At 42.2% G+C, this 23,293-nt stretch overlaps 1 protein-coding gene across 4 annotated transcripts; it reads left to right on the top strand.

Moving 5' to 3' along the window:
- The first annotated feature begins 4,713 nt into the window (after positions 1 to 4,713).
- Positions 4,714 to 19,071, top strand: LOC115157058 (E3 ubiquitin-protein ligase MARCH6). 4 transcript variants are annotated; one of them, XM_029704946.1, is made up of 26 exons: positions 4,714 to 4,993; positions 5,735 to 5,834; positions 7,330 to 7,403; positions 9,841 to 9,984; positions 10,091 to 10,163; positions 10,290 to 10,461; positions 10,652 to 10,835; positions 11,173 to 11,234; positions 11,336 to 11,368; positions 11,478 to 11,529; positions 11,632 to 11,690; positions 11,862 to 11,942; positions 12,061 to 12,129; positions 12,368 to 12,442; positions 12,537 to 12,671; positions 12,786 to 12,905; positions 13,020 to 13,120; positions 13,374 to 13,511; positions 13,740 to 13,938; positions 15,527 to 15,596; positions 15,727 to 15,926; positions 16,322 to 16,456; positions 16,652 to 16,741; positions 16,878 to 17,025; positions 17,148 to 17,283; positions 17,548 to 19,071. In XM_029704946.1, the coding sequence occupies exons 1-26, from the start codon at positions 4,975 to 4,977 to the stop codon at positions 17,636 to 17,638; spliced, it is 2,760 nt and encodes a 919-aa protein (XP_029560806.1). In that variant the 5' UTR covers positions 4,714 to 4,974; the 3' UTR covers positions 17,639 to 19,071. The 4 variants fall into 4 exon arrangements, with proteins under 4 accessions (XP_029560806.1, XP_029560809.1, XP_029560808.1 ...); XM_029704949.1 differs by having other exon boundaries at positions 15,727 to 15,908; XM_029704948.1 differs by having other exon boundaries at positions 10,655 to 10,835.
- Positions 19,072 to 23,293: the final 4,222 nt, after the last annotated feature.

Consider the following 23,293-nt stretch of genomic DNA (forward strand, 5'->3'; position numbering starts at 1 on the left):
AGCTGCACTAGGGTCCGACAGGCTTCCTGTCTAGATTAAAGGGATACTTCGGGATTTTGGCAAGATGACCTAGTGGATATAGTTTTTAGGTCTCTGCGTGCAATTTTAAGGAAGTTGCTAACTTGCATTAGCGCAATTGCAAACTACTGTTAGCGCAATGACTGGAAGTCTATGGTAACTGATAGCATTCCTTCATACTGGATGCAGAGATATAGGTCGTGTCTACACTTGACACTGCTATCAGAATACGAAGAACGCATTGAAAAGACGGTCTAGACGCACAAAAGTTGCTTTGTGGTCTGATTGTGTTCAGATCTGGTTGACCACTTCAGGAGGTGGTTATGGATGCATTGTGTGCAAATTTCTCCTCAGTCTGGATGCAATCAGGCTACCAAAAGCAGAAACAGTGGGTGATGTCATCAGCCCTCTTCCCACAAGTCTCCAGAAAATGTGTGTTTTGGAACCGAGAGGTACCTTTATACCGTTGGAGAAAATGTGCTCCTAGCGTGTGAGGAATGTGTTTGCTGGCCTCATAAATGCTAGTCAGCTATACCTTAAGCGTTGCTTGCTAGTTTGGTGGCTAGCTACAGAGGTTAGCTGGCTAGTTAGCTACAGTAGTTAGTACTGCTTTCCGTTCTTGTTGGGTTATCATATTTAGCCTATTCCACCATTTGTAGAGTACTTACTGGCATTTGAATATAGCGCGGGAAAAAGGAACCTGGACACACTGTGAACACGGTAGACACATTTAAATGTAGGTGTAGAGGCGTGACGTGTTCAGAATTTCAAGATCAGAATTCTATGATCAGAATACTAAAGCTGCATGAACTTTCAAATCTAGACATGGCCATAAAAATGTTATCCATGAGTTCATCTGACGTTGGGGAAGTAGATAAATGGCTTCATTGCTAAAATCCCGTGGTATCCCTTTAAGACACAACAGAGCCGGCATGATATATGGCTCAGAAAACGTACCTCAATCCGGAGATAAGAATTCTGTTGTACTCCAAATTGTCACATTATTCCAACTGTTACACCAAGAAGATGAAACTAGCAGTGGTTCAATCTTCTTGGTGTAACAGTTGGGATTATGGGACAATTCGGAGGACAACGCATTTCTCAACCCTGGATCGAGATACATTTTCCGAGCCATATCTCTCGCCAGCTACACCGTGTCTCAATCTACATAGGAAGTCTGTCCGACCCTAGCTGTAAGCAAGAGGGTCGGATCTGCCGTCTAGCTAACATGCAATTGTTTTGTAAATGATGTACCCAGTGGTGGAAAAAGTACCCAATTGTCATACTTGAGTAAAAGTAAAGATACCTTAATAGAAAATTACTCCAGTAAAAGTGAAAGTCACCTAGTATAATACTACTTGAGTAAAAGTCTAAAAGTATTTGGTTTTAAATATACTTAAGAATTAAAGGTAAATGTAATTGCAAAACTATTCTTAAGTATCAAAAGTAAAAGTATAAATCATTTCAAATTCTTTATATTAAGCAAACCAGACAACACTATTTTCTTGTTTTTAAGAATATGTAGCTAATACCCAATACAGGGAACAACTGTTTGGTCTTTCATTTATGGTTATGCCCTGGTTCCCATTTCAGGTCAGTTTTGCTCAGTAGGCCTACTCGAATGTTGTCATATTTGGAGTACCTCAGATGGTGAGATTTGAACTGTTAATTCTTTGCCAGTCTTGATAACAATAATGGTGGTTTGTTATTTTGTAAATGCCACCATGCATGGCACTGCATCAACAATATGACCCTCAATATGATGTTTGATTGTATGACTTCACAGATGGCTCAATTGGAGGTCAAATTGCAGGCAGAACTACAGAGCACAGCTAAAGTGGTGGCCTGCTGTTTCTTCTTTCCCACCCGGGCACCTGATGGCACCACTGGAGAAGGAATAGGCACTGTGTGGGTATATGATGCAGTCGTTCAAAACAGAAAGAGGAACACATCAGGGACATATTGTAACTCCACAAACACCACACATCAGGGACATATTGTAACTCCACAAACACCACAGCAGACCCCGGGCACTGGTGGCACTATCACCTCATAATGACGAGTGCATCCCTGGATGCCTCAGGGATTTTGTTATTATCGATTTTGAAAAACCTTCCCAGGATGTTATCAAATCAAATGTTTGAAAGTCAGTCATTGCTATTTAATCGGTAAATGTTTTGTAAATGATGTACCCAGTGGTGGAAAAAGTACCCAATTGTCATACTTGAGTAAAAGTAAAGATGCCTTGATAGAAAATTACTCAAGTAAAAATGAGTCATCCAGTAAAATACTACTTGAGTAAAAGTCTAAAAGTATTTGGTTTTAAATATACTTAAGTATTAAAAGTAAATGTAATTGCAAAAATATACTTAAGTATCAAAAGTATAAATACTTTGTAATTATTTATATTAAGCAAACCAGACATAATTGACAAAAAAAACGTGTTTAGTGAGTCCGCTAGATCAGAGGCAGTAAGGATGACCAGGAATGTTCTCTTGATAAGTGTGTGAATTGGACCATTTTCCTCTCCTGCTAAGCATTCATTTACATTTTAGTCATTTAGCAGACACTCTTATCCAGAGCAACTAGGGTTAAGTGCCTTACTCAAGGGCACATTGACAGATTTTTCTCCTATTTGTTTCAGGAACTCAAACCAGCGACTTTTCAGTTACTGGCCCACCGCACTTAACCGCTAAGCTACCTGCAACCCCATTCGAAATGTAATGAGTACTTTTGGGTATCAGGGAAAATGTATGGAGTAAAAAATACATTATTTTCTTTAGGAATGTAGTAATGTAAAAGTAGTCAAAAATATAACTAGTAATGTACAGATATCCCCCAAAATGACATAAGTAGTACTTTAAAGTACACTGCTCAAAAAAATAAAGGGAACACTTAAACAACACAATGTAACTCAAGTCAATCACACTTCTGTGAAATCAAACTGTCCACTTCGGAAGCAACACTGATTGACAATAAATTTCACATGCTGTTGTGCAAATGGAATAGACAACAGGTGGAAATTATAGGCAATTAGCAAGACACCCCCAATAAAGGAGTGGTTCTGCAGGTGGGGACCACAGACCACTTCTCAGTTCCTATGCTTCCTGGCTGATGTTTTGGTCACTTTTGAATGCTGGCGATGCTTTCACTCTAGTGGTAACATGAGACGGAGTCTACAACCCACACAAGTGGCTCAGGTAGTGCAGCTCATCCAGGATGGCACATCAATGCGAGCTGTGGCAAGAAGGTTTGCTGTGTCTGTCAGCGTAGTGTCCAGAGCATGGAGGCGCTACCAGGAGACAGGCCAGTACATCAGGAGACGTGGAGGAGGCCGTAGGAGGGCAACAACCCAGCAGCAGGACCGCTACCTCCGCCTTTGTGCAAGGAGGAGCAGGAGGAGCACTGCCAGAGCCCTGCAAAATGACCTCCAGCAGGTCACAAATGTGCATGTGTCTGCTCAAACGGTCAGAAACAGACTCCATGAGGGTGGTATGAGGGCCCGACATCCACAGGTGGGGGTTGTGCTTACAGCCCAACACCGTGCAGGCCGTTTGGCATTTGCCAGAGAACACCAAGATTGGCAAATTTGCCACTGGCGCCCTGTGCTCTTCACAGATGAAAGCAGGTTCACATTGAGCACGTGACAGACGTGACAGAGTCTGGAGACGCCATGGAGAACGTTCTGCTGCCTGCAACATCCTCCAGCATGACCGGTTTGGCGGTGGGTCAGTCATGGTGTGGGGTGGCATTTCTTTGGGGGGCCGCACAGCCCTCCATGTGCTCGCCAGAGGTAGCCTGACTGCCATTAGGTACCGAGATGAGATCCTCAGACCCATTGTGAGACCATATGCTGGTGCGGTTGGCCCTGGGTTCCTCCTAATGCAAGACAATGCTAGACCTCATGTGGCTGGAGTGTGTCAGCAGTTCCTGCAAGAGGAAGGCATTGATGCTATGGACTGGCCTGCCCGTTCCCCAGACCTGAATCCAATTGAGCACATCTGGGACATCATGTCTCGCTCCATCCACCAACGCCACGTTGCACCACAGACTGTCCAGGAGTTGGCGGATGCTTTAGTCCAGGTCTGGGAGGAGATCCCTCAGGAGACCATCCGCCACCTCATCAGGAGCATGCCCAGGCGTTGTAGGGAGGTCATACAGGCACGTGGAGGCCACACACACTACTGAGCCTCATTTTGACTTGTTTTAAGGACATTACATCAAAGTTGGATCAGCCTGTAGTGTGGTTTTCCACTTTAATTTTGAGTGTGACTCCAAATCCAGACCTCCATGGGTTGATAAATTGGATTTCCATTGATTCTTTTTGTGTGATTTTGTTGTCAGCACATTCAACTATGTAAAGAAAAAAGTATTTAATAAGATTATTTCTTTCATTCAGTTCTAGGATGTGTTTAAGTGTTCCCTTTATTTTTTTGAGCAGTATATTTTTACTTAAGTACTTTACACCACTGGATGTACCTATATTTAAAATAATACAAAATAATTGTGATAAAAATTTATGCAAATTCCCCTTCGTGCATTCGTCACTACCAACTCAATTTATTTAATTTGGCTTAATATGAATTTAAACTGTCCAGAACGTATTTGTTGAATGTTTATTTTTTGAATAAAAGTATACTGTTTTGGCGTATTTCAATACCGTAAGCATACTAATAGTTGCTGTGCACTTCTGTTTTTAGCGTAGCTAGTCTAGCCTTCTAGCAGTAGTAGTGCCATGATGAAGTGTGCCCAATAAATAGCTTCATTGTGTCACAACGGGGAATCAAATAGACAGGTTACATTGTATTCCGGGGATCGTTGGTGTTCGAATCGAACATCATTCTGAGATGTTGTGTTTATTTTATTTAGCTGGCAGCTGGGCATTCCACCAACTAGTCAGACGGTGTTTCGTGTTGTACTGACTGTAAAAGAGGACAGTGTGCGTCAGCATTCAAGATGGACACCGCCGAGGAAGGTAGCTAGCATGCTCGTCAACCCATATTGTTAAATTTACGTTACAGTATCAGTTAACTTCCTGTTGTGACACACATTTGATTGGCCCTCAAGGAATCTGTTTTGTGGAAATGTAACGATAACTGTTTCTTTCTGTCGATTCTGCTACCTGCGTGTAGTAGCTAACGTTAACGTCAGTTAGCCATGCTAGTAAGCTAACTAACTTAAGCTACATCCACTCACTCACCACTAGGTCCGAGATATAGCTAACCAACATTCGTGACTGCTAGTTAACATTAGTGGTGCGCTAACTTCACTGCTACACGTTGTTGTTAAATGTCAATTCAATAGAATAGTGGCGTAGTACTCAATGATACAATCAACATAGCTAGCTAGCGAACTAACATAATAGCAACATGATAGAATTGAAATGTGTGTTTGCAAACCCTCCCAGTATGTGCCACCCACCCATTACATTAGTACTGTCACTCACTTGATTGGTGTCAGTGACAAGTAAAGCATGTGCATGATTCATTGCTGAATGTAAAGTTAATCAAAAGCCCCAGACTATTTACGAATGAAAGCCCATACATAAAGAGTATTGAGATCACTGAAATATCTGCAAGGTTGTTATCATGCAAGTTGCACATTACGGTTTCTCTAACAAAGCCGGTCTGATTTTCTGCATACAAAATCAGCATCATGCCTTTTTCTTTGTTGGTTCTCTGTGATTTTGTCTGATTCGTGTTCTTGTTTTCTGCAGGGGATATATGCCGGGTCTGCCGGTCTGAAGGAACCCCGGACAAGCCACTATATCACCCGTGTGTTTGCACAGGAAGTATAAAATTCATCCACCAAGAATGGTATGTGGTGTTGGAGGTATATTCAAACACAGGGCCAGTGGCATTTTTTTAGAGACGGACTCTGTTCTATCCAGAGCTTGATACATTCAAGATTGGGATCAGAGCCAAGTGTTACTAAGGAAAAGTAATACTTAGCCAGAGATGCACTCTGATACAAAACTCAGCAAAAAAAGAAACGTCCTCTCACTGTCAACTACGTTTATTTTCAGCAAACTTAACATTTGTATAAACATAACAAGATTCAATAACTGAGACATAAACTGAACAAGTTCCACAGACATGTGACTAAAATAAATGGAATAATGTGTCCCTGAACAAAGGTGAGGTCAAAATCAAAAGTAACAGTATCTGGTGTGGCCACCAGCTGCATTAAGTACTGCAGTGCATCTCCTCCTCATGGACTGCACCAGATTTGCCAGTTCTTGCTGTGAGATGTTACCCCACTCTTCCACCAAGGCACCTGCAAGTTCCCAGACATTTCTGGGGGGAATGGCCCTAGCCCTCATTCTCCGATACAACAGGTCCCAGACGTGCTCAATGGGATTGAGATCCGGGCTCTTCGCTGGCCATGGCAGAACACTGACATTCCTGTCTTGCAGGAAATCACGCACAGAACGAGCAGTATGGCTGGTGGCATTGTCATGCTGGAGGGTCATGCGACTCGTCAGTGAAGAGCACTTTTTGCCAGTCCTGTCTGGTCCAGCAACGGTGGGTTTCTGCCCATAGGTGACTTTGTTGCCGGTGATGTCTGGTGAGGACCTGCCTTACAACAGGCTTACAAGCCCTCAGTCCAGCCTCTCTCATCCTATTGCGGATAGTCTGAGCACTGATGGAGGGATTGTGCGTTCCTGGTGTGACTCAGGCAGTTGTTGTTGCCATCCTGTACCTGTCCCACAGGTGTGATGTTTGGATGTACCGATCCTGTGCAGGTGTTGTTACACGTGGTCTGCCACTGCGAGGGCGATCAGCTGTCCAACTTGTCTCCCTGTAGTGGCGTCTCACAGTACGGACATTGCAATTTATTGCCCTGGCCACATCTGCAGTCCTCATGCCTCCTTGCAGCATGCCTAAGGCATGTTCAAACAAATGAGCAGGGACCCTGGGCATCTTTCTTTTGGAGTTTTTCAGAGTCAGTAGAAAGGCCTCTTTAGTGTCCTAAGTTTTCATAACTGTGACCTTAATTGCCTACCGCCTGTAAGCTGTTCTTGTCTTAACGACTGTTCCACAGGTGCATGATCATTCATTGTTTATGGTTCATTGAACAAGCATGGGAAACGGTGTTTAAACCCTTTACAATGAATATCTGTGAAGTTATTTGGATTTTTACAAATTATCTTTGAAAGACAGGGTCCTGAAAAAGGGGTGTTTCTTTTTTTTGCTGAGTTTATATCTCTCCCTGTGCTAGATGGACTGACCTTAGGCATTGTCAATTTATATTTTGCATTGCTGCACATGTGACACTGCACTTATATAATCCATCTATGTGTTTTCACAGCTTGGTACAATGGCTAAAACACAGCAGAAAAGAATACTGCGAGTTATGCAAACACAGATTTGCTTTTACACCAAGTAAGTAATTACATTTCTTTCTCTGTCTATATGCCTTCTGTTTTAACATACTATTCAATTCTGTATTTACTTCTCATTAGAGTGAGGCTGCGAGCTTGTCTGAAGACTCTCACTGAATTATTCCGCTGCTCTATCAATTGTTACATACTTCAGTCTGTATTGGAGAACTACCAATGCAGATTTTTTTTTAGGGCTGATTCCAATTTTTGGGGTTCAAGAAGGCAAATGGCCGATATTCAATATCATTAGATTAGAAAATGTTGATGACAAAATGTCCCAGAGACAGTCATGTATGCATTCATGCATCCATTTTTCAATTAAACAATACATTTGACTTTGTTTTTACCAAATGTATCTACATAACAACAATGGTAATACTTGTATTTGAATGGTAAATCTCTTGATAAACTGGATAAATTAAGATGTGATGGTCCCACTCACAATACAGGTGTATGCATTATGAGTGTGTGCATGTATTGAGCTGGTTTTGGCTGATCAGTGGAGTCTCATCTCTAGCACCATAATCTGTTTGGCTTCCATTTGGGACCTATATTAGCCTACTGATCAGCAACATTTGCTCCAGCATGTCAAGCCTGTATGGAAGGACATAATATAGGCACTGCTGTTAGTTTGAGAATATAAAATAACATATTTTCAATGCAAATGGATCCAACGTAACATCATGATTTGTGGTCACGGATGCTTATGAAACTAGCATTTTTTTCTTTTCAGTGAAAGGGATAACATTTTTTCCAGCTGTCAGGACTCATTTCTAGACATCTCAGCTGCTAGGGTGAAATTCGAAACAACTCAATTGGCTAGTTCAGCTATCTTAACAAGAAATGGGCGGGTTGTAACTTGATCCTACTGCTACGATTGGATAGAGTGAAGGTGTAGCTCTGCTCCCTTTCAAATCTCCTCTCTCTCCATCGCTCATATCACTTGGTTCTGTTTTCTGCTACTATGAGAACTAACTCAATGGCTAGTTGCACATTTATGGCTTGGTAGCAAATGTCATATCAAACAAGGAAAGCGAGAGTAGGGAAAAATATGAAACGTCAAGGCACGTTCTTTTTGACTCAAATTGGCCGATAGTTTCAAAAGGTCCATAAACATGCAGAAATATTCTTAATTAGCTAACCCTATTGCCAACCTTTTTATTTAGGTATTTTAAAACACTTCATTCTATCCCTTTTTATGACAATCATCTAATCCGACTATCAACAGTCAATTTATGGATACGATTGCGGCTGGTCAGATCAGGACACCAGTAAATAGCTAATGTTAGCTAGCTATGTTGGCTATTAGCGCCTATCTGATATCTTAGGACCATGTTTATCTAGCTAACACCACAGATAAAAGGGTTAGTTATCGTAATCTTTGCTAACAGGTCGCATAGCTATCTGCTTAGATGGCTTGCTTATTGCATGCATGTCCAGGCACGTTGACACAATCCCTTATTATTAGTAAATTAACTAAACTAATATTTGCAACAGGAGTTCGATTGTGGTCACTCTGTCAATTTATCCATTTCTCAATACTGCACCTTTCTGTTGGAGAATGAGCTAGCTTGCTGCTGATGATTTTTTTAAAAATGTCTCAGCTAGACATTCCTCAGCATTGTGCAGTGCTCATGGCTCAGTCGGTGTGGTTGCTAGCATAGCAGCAGCTTATATCGGCTCGGATGATTATCGGTCGTTCTCTAGTCTGAATCTGCTATCGTTTAAGTCGTTTGTGGTGATGAGGGGCGTTGTACAAAACAAAGTAGTCAGTAATTGGATCGTCTAACCAAAGAGTATCAAAGACGAGAAAGAATTTTCAAAACTTTACCCATGTGTGTTCTGGCTTTGGGAGGGAGTCAAATCCAGACTCATTGTGGAGAAGAAACAAATGTTTGCAGGCGTGTCGTTTTGGCGGAAACAATGAGTCTGGGTAGCCAGGCAAGCTGTGAGCTGCCCTGGGTCATTATCATACAGTAAAGGTCTAGGGGACAGACAGAGCCCTGTTTAAACTAATCCATTTCTCTGGATGTGTGGCTCAAGCTAATGTGCATGCAGAAGCCTGCTCTGTTTCTCTTACTGGAGTCTGTCTGCCATTTTCATTCACATAGTGAGTGATTTAGCAAGAGATTAGCATACTTCTTGTGTTTTTTGAGATTGTAAATATCTTGTTTTTTAAAATATTATTTTATTGTGGTTTTTCTCAGATGATTAGATTGATTATCCTTGTCCTTTAGACAGTCTGTCATGATACCAATAGAAAATGGTCCGTTTTCTGACCAGGCAACTACTGACAAATCTCAGGATAACCTCTAATCTGATCCAATGCAAGCTCTTGTTAGTTCTGAATGGACCCAATTAGGACCAGTAAAGGAGCATTTGAGGACGTGGAAATGAAGTAGCCTATTTGATCCTTTCTTTCCTCTGTTCTTTTCCAGTCTATTCTCCAGACATGCCTTCCCGGCTGCCTGTCCAGGACATATTTGCGGGGTTGCTGACGAGTGTAGGCACAGCTATTAGATACTGGTTTCACTACACACTAGTGGCTTTTGCTTGGCTGGGAGTGGTTCCTCTCACAGCATGTAAGTACAAACGTCCTAAAACAGTCTGGTGGTACATGTTGTTCAGTAAGCTATCCATTGTTAGCCCTTTGTAACTGTGTGTTGACCGACTGTCTTATTCCCGCAGGTCGCATCTACAAGTGTCTGTTTACCGGCTCTGTGAGCTCACTCCTCACCCTGCCATTAGATATGCTTTCTACGTACGTTTTTCCCTTTTCTTCTCCCAGACCTGTACAAAACATTCCTCTGTAAAAACATGAACAAATGTTGTTTTGCCATTTAGCAGATATCATCGTGAGACAATTGTCATGTCCCTTCATCCACAGAGAGAACTTGCTGGCGGACTGCTTGCAGGGTTGTTTCGTGGTGACGTGTACGCTCTGCGCCTTCATCAGTCTGGTGTGGCTGCGGGAGCAGATTGTTCACGGTGGCGCCCCCCAGTGGCTGGAGCAGAACCAACAGCAGCCTCAACATGCACCAGCTCCACAACCTAATGAGGTAGCCAACAATCACACTGTAAAGTCAAGTCACTCTTTAACATAATGATGTAATAATGGTAGCATTCATTTAGTGCAACTTGATAAGTTGAGTGTTTTGAAGCAGTCAATACACTCTTTCTTAACCACCTATTTTAATGTTTTGGAGCTACCTGACCCCACCTTCATGTCCCATGTCTTTTCCCTATTAGCAGGCCCCTGGTCCTGGGCAGGGGGTAGCTGAAAACCAGCCTGCTCCTGTTGCAGCTGAGCCCCCGGCGGACAATGGTCCAGCGGCTGAGGTCCCCGATATCCAGATGGACCCGGCAGAGGACATGGAGCTGGAGGACGAGGCTGGGGCTGAGGATGTAGCGGATGCCAACAATGGAGCACAAGGTACAAACCTCACAATGGAAAGGTTCTAGCCTGGTCACAGTTATGTTGTGCTTTTGCCAACACCATTGCTCATTGTCAGTGACCAGGAGTTGGTTTGATAGCACAAACAGACTGGCACTCGGGCTATAAAGGTCCAAGATGCTAAGCTAATACAGCCTTATTCAAAGGCTTATTAAGGATGTTGCATTTGCTTTTAACAGTATTCAACATCATATTCTCTATATTTGATAATTTGTCATAGACTTTAATCTGTTGGCGATATCTGTTTATCTGTTTGTTGTCAAAGTATGTTCCACAGTTGGTGTTAGTGAGTGAGGTGATGCTTTTCTCTTTGTAGATGACATGAATTGGAATGCCCTGGAATGGGACCGGGCAGCAGAGGAGCTAACATGGGAGAGGGTGAGTCTGGCTTAGAATTCCCTCAGGCCTATTTGTGTTATACCCATTGGTCATTGTGTCTATGAAAATTAGAGTTCATTATTTAATTTTTTAAATCACAGATGCTCGGTCTTGATGGCTCCTTGGTTTTCCTGGTAAGTAGCTCATTCTTGGAGGGGAGAAAACCGCATTAGAAGTTTTCCCATGTTTGATGAAATAGCACACCCTTTTGAGAGTCTTCAGTTTGTGTTCTTTCTTTTTTAGGAGCATGTCTTCTGGGTGGTCTCACTAAACACACTCTTCATTCTGGTGTTCGGTATGGATCATTAAACTCATGTTAAGAGAATGTGCAATTGATGAATAAACAATATAAAGATAAATATTCGAACACCTGACTTGTATTGTTAATTTTTTTCAGCTTTCTGCCCGTATCATATTGGTCATTTCACAGTTGTGGGACTTGGCTTTGAGGAAAATGTAATTACCAGTTTAAATGAAATGTTTTGATTTTCTCTCACACATATAACCATATAGATTATATTTCAAATCTATATGAATTGATTTTGTGAAGTTTGTTTTGGAATCTGAATGACTCGTTCCATGGAACGCAGAAGGAAGGAAATAAGATTGTGTAATTTCCTGTTGCAGGTGCGGGCTTCCCATTTCGAAGGCCTCATCACCACCATCGTGGGCTACATCCTCCTGGCCATGCTATTAATACTGTGCCATGTATCCTCTGGTGTCTCTCACACAAGTGTTATAGCCTAGTTTCAGTCTGTAATAGACATGATGTACTACCTGTTTTGTACTGTTTGCATTCGTGTGTCTTCCTTAACGAAAATCCCAGGGATTGGCAGCGCTGGTGAGATTTCAAAGATCCAGACACCTTTTAGGAGTGTGCTACATTGTTGTCAAGGTATCTAAATTGATGAATGATTTCTCCCGTGATTGGGAATGCAAAGCTGGACTGGTATATGGCTAGTTTGTGTCTTATGGACTCAGAAGTATATACATATAGAATATTGTGTTTATCGTCCGTATGTTCTGAACTGTTACATAGCAATCGGGATTACAGTATAAATTCCAATAATCTGCCTTCTATTGCCATGAAATAAATACCAGTTATTATAACTATTGATATTATGATTAACCAGGTATCCCTGCTGGTAGTCGTGGAGATCGGTGTATTCCCTCTCATCTGTGGCTGGTGGCTCGACATCTGCTCACTGGTAAGCCAACCATGTTCTTCTGCTTCAATGATTCGTACTTTCGAAATAATAATTGATAAATCACTTAGAAACCAAGTTGTTTTCTGTGTTGCAGGAGATGTTTGATGCCTCTCTGAAGGACAGAGAGCTGAGTTTTGACTCTGCTCCCGGCACCACCATGTTCCTCCACTGGCTTGTAGGGATGGTCTACGTCTTCTACTTTGCCTCGTTCATCCTCTTACTGCGAGAGGTGAGATGGTATTCTCTCATACCTTCATAGCTGTCATTTGCCTTGATATTTCTGCTGTAGAATTATTCTATATATATCTCCCCATGGCTGATCTGTTTCAAATTTTCGATCTAGGTGCTGAGACCCGGTGTTTTATGGTTTCTCAGAAACCTGAACGATCCTGATTTTAATCCTGTTCAAGAAATGATTCACCTGCCAATATACAGACATCTCAGAAGATTCATTTTATCGGTGGTGAGTCGCAAATCGCAACTAATTTTTTTCTTGTCTGATGTTAAATGCCATATCTGTGGGTGTCTGGACAGGACAGAACCAGTAACACTGGGTTTCTCCTGTCTTTCTCCACAGGTGGTGTTTGGCTCCATAGTTTTGCTAATGTTGTGGCTTCCCATAAGGACGATCAAACTCATCCTCCCAGCCTTCCTCCCATACAATGTTATGCTGTACAGGTACGTCTAGGGGCCTAGAATGACTTGACTTAAGCCCCTGGCTCAGAGTAATGTAATAAAGCTGTTACGGCCCAAGACTCCCGTTTTGCAGTTGCCGGAGGACAAACCATGGGCCGCATTAATGCTGCCTCTTTAGTAATAAAAAAAAAAGAAGCCTCTTCAGTAACTAACAAATAGCCCTCTAATGTATTGTTGTGAGTGATGGTAATGTCTCTGTTGACTGGATGATGTTTTGACGGTCTCCATCTCCCAGTGATGCTCCAGTCAGTGAGCTGTCTCTGGAGCTGCTGCTGCTGCAGGTGGTTCTGCCTGCGCTGCTGGAACAGGGTCACACACGCCAGTGGCTCAAAGGCCTGGTCAGAGCCTGGACCGTTACTGCCGGATACCTGCTGTGAGTGTCACACACAAACAACAACATACCAACACACTGTAGACTGTGTGTATGCGGTTTATCATTTACATTGGAAATCATTATTCTACTGTGATATTGTAAATGCAGGCTCTTATCGTTCTCCCATAAAACCAAGGTAAAAACCCAGAATTTAGGTATTATAGACTGACACACATCCTTGGTCTCATCTCAGAAAACCCCATGTTAACCGTGCTGTCTGTGCCACAGAGACCTCCACTCGTACCTGTTGGGTGACCAGGAGGAGAATGACGATGATGCGGACCAGCAGGCCAATAACAACCAGCAGAGGAGGAATAACAACAACGCCATCCCTGAGGGGCTGCACGCTGCCCACCAGGCTATCCTCCAGCAGGGAGGTCCTGTGGGTGTCCAGCCCTACCACCGGCCCATGAAGTTCACCTTTAGGGTGAGACATGACTATCACTCTCACCTGTTTATCATACAGTGCATTTGGAAAGTATTCAGACCCCTTTTTGTTACATTAAAGCCTTATTCTAAAATAGATTTTCCCTCATCAATCTACACACAATACCCCATAATGACAAAGCAAAAACAGGGTTTTAGAAATGTTTGCAAATTTATAAAAAAATAAACATACCTAGTTTACATAAGTATTCAGGACTTTTGCTATGAGACTCGAAATTGAGCTCAGGGGTATCCTGTTTCCATTGATCATCCTTGAGATGTTTCTACAACTTGGAGTCCACCTGTGGTAAATTCAATTGATTGGACATGATTTGGAAAGGCACACACCTGTCTATATAAGGTCCCACAGTTGACAGTGCATGTCATAATACAAGCCATGAGGTCGAAGGGATTGTCCATAGAGCTCCAAGACAGGATTGTGTCGGCACAGATCTGGGGAAGGGTACCAAAACATTTTTGCAGCGTTGAATGTCCCCAAGAATACAGTGGCCTCCATCATTCTTATATGGAAGAAGTTTGTAACCACCAAGACTTTTGCTGCCCAGCCAAACTGAGCAATCTGGGTAGAACCCGATGGTCACTTTGACAGAGCTACAGACGTCCTCTGTGGAGATGGGAGAACCTTCCAGAAGGACAACCATCTCTACAGCACTCCACCAATCAGGCCTTTATGGCAGAGTGGCCAGACAGAAGCAACTCCTCAGTAAAAGGCACAAGACAGCCTGCTTGGAGTTTGCCAAAAGGTACCTAAAGGACTCTCAGACCATGAGAAACAAGATTTTTCTGGTCTGAGGAAACCATGATTGAACTCTTTGGCCTAAATGCCAAGCGTCACATCTGGAGGAAACCTGGCATTATCCCTACTGTGAAGCATGGTGGTGGCAGCATCATGCTGTGGGAATGTTTTTGACTGGGAGACTAGTCAGGATTGAGAGAAAGCTGTACAAAGATATCCTTGATGAAAACCTGCTTCAGAGCACTCATGATCTCAGACTGGGGGCAAAGGTTCACATTCCAACAGGACAACAACCCTAAGCACACAGCCAAGACAACAAGTCTCTGAATGTCCAAGATGGGCCCAGCCAGAGCCCGGACTTGAACTCGATCGAACATCTCTGGAGACACCTGAAAATAGCTGTGCAGCAACGCTCCCCACCCAAGCTTACAGAGCTTGAGAGGATCTGCAGAGAACAATGGGAGAAACTCTCCAAATACAGGTGTGCCAAGCTTGTAGCGTCATACCCAAGAAGACTCAAGGCTGTGATTGCTGGCAAAGGCTCTTCAACAAAGTACTGAGTGAAGGATCTGAGCACTTATATAAATGTTTTTCCTTTGTCATGATAGGGTATTGTGTGTAAATTGACGGGGGGGGGGATCCATTTTAGAATAAGACCGTAACGTAACAATGTGGAAAAAGTCAAGTGGTCTGATGACGATCACTCTCTCCTGTTTATAATACAATGATATGACTATCATCCTGCAGCAGTAGACTCTTCACTTGTTTCCTCTAAGCCACCTTTGTCTTCTTTCTCAGATCATGATAATGTAGTGTATTCTTGTTTTTCTAGATTGTGCTCCTGATCGTGTTCATGTGTGTGACACTGCTGGTGGCCAGTCTGGCGTGCCTTACGTTGCCAGGTGAGTTTTCTGTATAGTCCACACAACCCACTCAGTCACTCACTGAATTACACTATCCACTCCACTGTCTTCCTCTTTCACTTACTGTCACCCTCTCTCCCTGTCTCAACCCCTCCGCCCCCTGCTACAGTATTCACCGGCCGGTACCTGATGTCCTTCTGGACGGGCAGCGCTAAGATCCACGAGCTGTACACGGCAGCGTGCGGCCTATACGTGTGCTGGCTGTCCATCAGGGTCATCACCGTGCTGCTGTCCTGGATGCCCCAGGGCAGGAGGGCCATTCTGCTCAAGGTCCAGGAGTGGACCCTCATGGTAATGCTCTGCAACACGGTAATGACAAGCAACACCCACCGCCCACATCTGTCATGAGTGAATTGGTCTTCATAACTATTTTTGTTTTTCCCCTCGTACTGAATTATGTGATTTTTATACAACAAAATCTAGTGTGTGAAGATGGTTTAAAACAGATATATTGACATGTAAAGACCCAGAGAGATTTAAGTACTGTATGTTCATATTGTTTATGCTTTTTCTATTACACTGCTTTATGTTAGTTTGCAAGGGCTCACCTCCTTTGTGAATGCATGGCTCTGGGTGATGAGTGTCCTCTACACAGGCTGAACCAGAATACAAATTCAAGATGGCTCAGGAAAATGACACCCACTGTAGGCGTGTTGAGAGGCCTGTGTTTCTAGCCCTCTGTGTTGCCTTGTACTGCACTGTAGATCCTGAAGACAGTGGTCGTAGCTGTGTTGCTGGCTGGCGCCATCCCTCTCCTGCTGGGCTTGCTGTTTGAGATGGTCATTGTAGCCCCTCTCAGGGTGCCGCTGGACCAGACACCACTCTTCTACCCCTGGCAGGTACTGTAAGGGTCACCCATCTAACACCAGTGGCCATATAGTGTTATGGGATTGTAGTACATTAGATGAAAATGGGCATCTTAAGATTTTAAACTGCACCTAAAACATGTATGATGCTAACGTTAGATTGCCTCAATTGGATAACAGAACAAGAGGCAGCTACAGCCAACACTACTGTTTTGTGCTTTGTTTCAGGACTGGGCTCTCGGAGTGCTCCATGCCAAAATCATCGCCGCCATTACTCTGATGGGTCCCCAGTGGTGGCTGAAAACAGTGATCGAGCAGGTCGGTCCCACAAGATTGCATTTTACTATGATTATTATTACCTTAATTACTCTGAAAATGCCATTCATGATATAGCTCAGATTCATGTTGAATACGTGTTGGCATCATTTTGGCTTCCTTGTGTTTCCTCTTGTAGGTGTACGCTAATGGAATTCGCAACATCGATCTCCATTTCATCATCCGTAAGCTGGCTGCTCCGGTTATCTGTGTGCTACTGGTGTCTCTCTGTGTGCCCTATGTCATCTCTGCTGGCATCGTCCCCATCGTAGCTCAGTATTCCCCAGGTACGGAAAATATCAGTTAGTGAAAGTGGAATTCGTGATTTCACGTGTGTGTGTGAGAGCGAGAGAGCGCTGTTATAAGTGAGCAAATTAAAGGGATGATCCTCTGATTGCTTTCTCTGCAGGAGTTACCATGGAGATGCAGAATTTGGTGCAGAGGAGAATCTACCCGTTCCTGCTCATGGTCGTCATGCTGCTGGGAATCCTCTCATTCCAAATCCGTCAATTTAAGCGCCTTTACGAACACATTAAGAATGACAAGTGAGCACCATGACATTAAGCTCAGCACAACCACACTTATGACTTATTCTTATTGCCAATGCTGACCTGACAAAATGTCTTCCGGATGTCTCAGACTGTCATCACAAAGTCTTCATTATTACAATGGACCACCATAGTTGCCAGTACAAAATAATGTCTCCAAGCCTCTGAAGACATACTTGTTGGCATTTTTACACTTTTGTAGGCAGTATCCTTTCATGGCATTGTATTTCTCTCTGAAACTGTCTTTTTCTTCTTTCCCAGGTACCTGGTTGGACAGAGACTGGTGAACTATGAACGCAAGGCAGCAGGCAGAAGCAGTACAGCCACACACAGCAGCTCTTCCCAGGAGTAGGCGCTGTTAACACCTGACCTGAGAACAGCCTCTGGCTGTGTAGCGCCTCTCCTCCACCGCCTCTTTTGATGTCTCTTCACATTCATGACTCAAGCGCTCGCCTCTCACCATGCCTTATTTCACTCCCTGCTCGCAAGCACAGCCGGAGAAAGGAGTGGGTTTTACTAAAAAGATTAAAAGGCAAAATTACCTTAAACTGGATTTTGTTAATTAAATCTAGATGTCATGTTATTCTGTTCCTGTTGTTAGGTGTAGATGAGTTCCTGTTAGGCCTGGGTGGACTACTACAGCATTTGACCAGGAGGAGGCAGAGTCCTTAGAGGCCTCTGTACAGCTCCATGGGGTAATCCCATTAGAACACATGACGGAGGCTCCGCTTTAGAGGAGTGATTAGCGTGAGACAAGGCAGAAGAACTTTGGGATCAGTTTTTGTAGTTTTTATTTATTAGTTTGGATTTTCCTTTTTAATGTGTTTAGTATTACAGTGTGTAGGTGAGAGGTTATCTGCAAGAAAGAAAAGTTCCTACTGGACTGGGTGATTTACTCTTTCTGCAGCAGGGTTCAAAGCCAGGAAATACCGATTCATGCATTTCGGTTCACTGTCTGACTGGCCACAGAGGAGCAGATGAGTGTTTTCAGGCTTCTCTGAATAGCCTTATCCTGGCTTGATGGTCTCCTGTCTCAGGCTGGAGTTATTAATGAAATCCCAGCTAGCCAGCTATTTGTATCATGTAGCTCCAATATTTGGTTTCATTTGGGAGAACCCTAAAAGGCAGTCTCTGCTTTTTAGTTAGAAGTTACAAGATTGTAACTGTGTGCTCATGATATGTGTAATTTCTGCTCTACATTTCTTGCTACACCTGTTGTACAGAGTAACAGGTTGTTACATATGCATGAATATCAGTCTGCACTTTAGCTTTAACATAGTGGCAGTCATTCATAAACCATTTTAGTGAAATCAAGTCAGTATTTCAATGTGGTGGTGATGAGACAATACAGTTAAGTATGATTTGCTTGACAGGAGTTTTGGATCAGATTTGACACTTGTTTTTGTCTGTGTTAATGAGATTGGTACAATGTTTGTAAATAAAGCATTTCTATGCTTATGGATTGTTTACCATGGCAACAAAACCTATTTTCTTCATTTCAATGTGTAAAATTGGCTGTGTCAGTTGCAGGTTTAAGACTGGATTTCTGACTGTTTTAGAGGGTATTAAATGCTGAGATTTTATGTGACCATATAGTATCTTAACTTTACAAAACTGGGTACTCTCGTTAGCCTGTTATCCGGACCAATTTTTTTTAGCAAATTCCCTATTTTTATATGTGCGTATAGTGTTTAATTGTGTAGGTCTTTTGTCTGCTTCTTGTTGTTTTTCTGAGTGGTTAAGTGTGTATTGGTCATCTTAATAAATGGCTGCTTTCTTTCCTCACAGAATGTCACCTTAAACTGTTTGTCATATTCACAAGTTTCAGTCAAATTGGACTCTGAAGAGATCAAATCGGAGGTCCAAGCAAAAGCCAGTAGGCACATGACAGTCCGGGAATTTAATAGGTCAAACGCAATGGATGTGAATAGCATAAAATACATCCTCTGTTGTATCATGAAAGTAAGCCTTGCTCAATCACCTCTCCCTATAGCATGTGTGGTTGTTGGGGAGACTGGTTATATAACATCCCTACAGTACATGGGAGAATACTTTCCGAATGCACTGTATTCTACATTTTGTTGTGTTACAGCCTGTATTCTAAATGGATTAAATATTTGTTTCTCTCTCGTCTACACACAATACCCCGTAATGACAAAGTGAAAACATGTTTTTGAAATCTTAGCAAATGTACTGAAAATTAAATAGAGAAATATCTTATTTACATAAATATTCACACCCTGAGTCAATACATGTCAGAATCACATTTGGCAGCGATTACAGCTGTCAGTCTTTCTGGGTAAGTCTTTAAGAGCTCTCTCAAGTTGGTTGTTGATCATTGCTAGACAGCCATTTTCAAGTCTTGCCATAGATTTTCAAGTCAAAACTGTAACTAGACTTCTCAGGAACAATTAACGTCATCTTGGTAAGCAATTCCAGTGTATATTTGGCCTTGTGTTTTAGGTTATTGTCCTGCTGAAAGGTGAATTTGTCTCCCAGAGTCTGTTGGAAAGCAGACTGAACCAGATTTTCCTCTTCGTTTTTGCCTGTGTTTAGCTTTATTCAGTTTATTTTTATCTTAAAAACTTGACTGCAGTTTCTTCTACACCGCCATCACAACCGCTATGCAGCTGTCAGCTAAAGTGGATCCGATGAATAGAGCCCAAAATCGCTCTGGATAAGAGTGTCTGCTATAAAAAATAAATAATGATTATTATTAAATAAGTACTGAACCAATCTCACTGGAAAGTGAGCTAAAAGAGCGCAGTTTGGGTTGAGACAGTAACGGTGAAAGGGCTACACAGCTTCTACACAGGATTAACCTTTTTCAGATAACGCTTGTGAGATTTCTAACTGTGTGACAGGCTGCCAATCCAGACAGTAATCTAGTGGGAATTCTGTTATAAAGTGATCCTGTTAAAGGTTAAAAAAAAATGCCTGTGGCGTAGACCCTAAATACTGGTCCATACATGAAGAAGGGCTGTCCACTTTTAAACAGCAACTGACCTAGTTCAGTTCTACAACCAGGACTGACCAGAGCCTACTGTACTATTTGGTTGTTGGCAGAACAGCTAATCTGCTCACCTCCCAGATAACATAAAGACTAGGACGTTATCTTCAAGACGATTTAAGTCACAACTGCAACTAGGTCGTCGTCTTGGTAAGCAACTCCAGTGTATATTTGGCCTAGTGTTTTAGGTTATTGTCCTGCTGAAAGGTTAATTTATCTCCCAGTGTCTGTTGGAAAGCAGACTGAACCAGGTTTTCCTCTAGGATTTTGCCTGTGCTTAGCTTTATTCAGTTCCTTTTTATCCTAAAAAACCCCATTGTCCTTGCTGATAACAAGCATACCCATAACATGATGCTGCCACCACCATGTTTGAAAATATGAAGAATGGTACTCAGTGATGTGTTGTGTTGTATTTGCCCCAAACATACCGCTTTGTATTCAGGACTTAAAATTCATTTCTTTGTCACATTTTTGGCAGTTTTACTTTAGTGGCTAATTACAAACAGGATGCATGTTTTGGAACATTTTTTATTCTGTACAGGCTTCCTTCTTTTCACTCTGTCATTTAGATTAGTATTGCTGAGTAACTACAATGTTGTTGATCAATTCATTAGTTTTATCCTATCACAGCCCTTAAACTCTGTAACTGTTTTTAAGTTACCACTGGCCTCATTGTGAAATTCCTGAGCGGTTTCCTTCGTCTCCGGCAACTGAGTTAGGAAGGACGCCTGTATCTTTGTAGTGACTGGGTGCTTTGATACACCAGCCAATGTGTAATTAATAACTTCACCATGCTAAAAGTGGATCTGATGAATAGAGCCCTAAATCACTCTGGATAAGATCATCTGCTATAAAAGAAAAAGTCTGAATAATAATTAAATAAATGCTGAACCAAACTCACTGGAAAGTGAGCTAAAAGAGCGCAGTTTGGGTTGTGACAGTGAAAAGGATACACATCTTCAACACAGGACTAACCTTTTTCAGATAACGCTTGTGAGATTTCTAACTGTGTGCCAGGCTGCCAATCCAGACAGTAATCTGTAGGGAATTCTGTTATAAAGTGATCCTGTTAAGGTAAATATAGCCTGTGGTGTAGACCTTAAATGCTGGTCCATACATGAAGAAGGGCTGTCCACTTTTAAACAGCAACTGACCTAGGTCAGTGTTTCAACCTGGACTGACCAGAGCCTACTGTACTATTTCGTTGTTGGCAGAACAGCTAATCTGCTCAACTCCAAGATAACATAAAGACTAGGACGTTATCTTCAAGCCGATTTAAGTCACAACTGTAACTAGGCCGTCGTCTTGGTAAGCAACTCCTGTCTATAGTAGGCCTTGTGTTTTAGGTTATTGTCCTGCTGAAAGGTGAATTTGTCTCCCAGTGTCTGTTGTAAAGCAGACTGAACCAGGTTTTCCTCTAGGATTTTGCCTTTGTTTAGCTTTATTCAGTTCCTTTTTATCCTAAAAAACTCCCTTGTCCTTGCTGATAACAAACTCCTCTCTAGCAACTGAGTTAGGAAGGACGCCTGTATCTTTGTTGTGACTGGATATATTGATACACAGCAAAGTGTAATTAATAACTTCACCAGGCTCAAAGCGGATCTGATCTTGTTGTTATTGATTTACGCTTTATAAGTGTTTTGAATCTTATTTTAACAGCCACTTATTTGAATGTTAATACATTAACTTTACTGCATTATTTTGCATAAGGCCCTACTACACTATCTACTACATAGCAGATCAGAGTTGCCTGGCTTTAATTGTGTACTGATTTAATATTGGGAATTAAATGTTATACTCAAAAGTAGTTTAGCATTGACCTGACATACAACATATTGCGAAAGGCTTACCAGTTCAGGGGCCTACTTCAGAGGCCTACTTCAGTTGACTGCATTAACTAAGGGATCAACTACGGAAATGATGTATTGCTTAATTAAGATCAGGATCAGGGTCTACCATACAGAGTAAGCAATCAATAATTTCAAGATCTGTAGATTGCAGCTGAATTTGAATAGCCCCCCCCCCCCAGAACAATCTGTAAATCCAGCACTTGAACTTGCCATTATTTTTTACATCTCATTTTCTCATTATACTGAGATCTTGAGTTTGATTGTTAGAATTCTCACTGTGTAATAGAGTGGATATGCATGTGAGAGGAGCAATGAACAGAAGAGACTTTCAAGAGGGCTGTTTTTGCCACCCACATGATCACATACAGTACAAATCACTAAGACTATGGAGCTCAGACAAGCGTGGGAACCGCACTGCCAAAAGGTGCATCGTAAAACTGACACATCCAAGCTACACCCAAGCCTTTAGCTGCTTCTAAAATAATGTCAATCAACAACCAAAATAATGTGAATTAGTGGCAAGAAGTGTAGCTATACACTGTGAAGGAAAATGAGGGGGGGAAAAAACCTATGTAAGAGGCCATGTTATTTTTGCTGAATCCAATTACCAGTCAGTTAAAACAGATCCAACAGCAGCCACAGCCAACCATAGATTAGGGTCATGGACAAATGTTGCACAACTAGTGGGGGTGGGAGGTAAGAAGTCACTTTTATGGGGAATCCCCACGTTACTGTAGGAACCAGATTTAGGGTATGGGTATTGGATATGATGCAAACCCGGAATATCATCAGACAGGAATGCAATGAAAATGTAGTTGATGTGGTTGCACAAAATCAAAGATATGTGGTTGTACAAATTCTAAATGATCTGTGAGTTGAGCTTTAGCTATGCAGACCAAGAAAAGTCAATACTAACCTACTAAATCTGTACTTTTATCATTCAAGACTTCTGTGTTTGTTCAACTATGCATTTTGGGAGAGAGAGAAAGAGAGAGAGAGCAGAGAGAGAAAGAGAGAGAGGAGGATAGGGAGAGAGAGAGAGAGTGAGGACTGATTAAAGGGATTAAGTAGCGTCAGTTTAGACAATTCTTCTCTTCCACATCGGTATAAGGAAACAAAATGATCTACAGCAGGGAATAGAAGATTA

This window comes from Salmo trutta, chromosome 21 (genome assembly GCF_901001165.1).
Source record: "Salmo trutta chromosome 21, fSalTru1.1, whole genome shotgun sequence".
NCBI classification, from domain to species: domain Eukaryota; kingdom Metazoa; phylum Chordata; class Actinopteri; order Salmoniformes; family Salmonidae; genus Salmo; species Salmo trutta.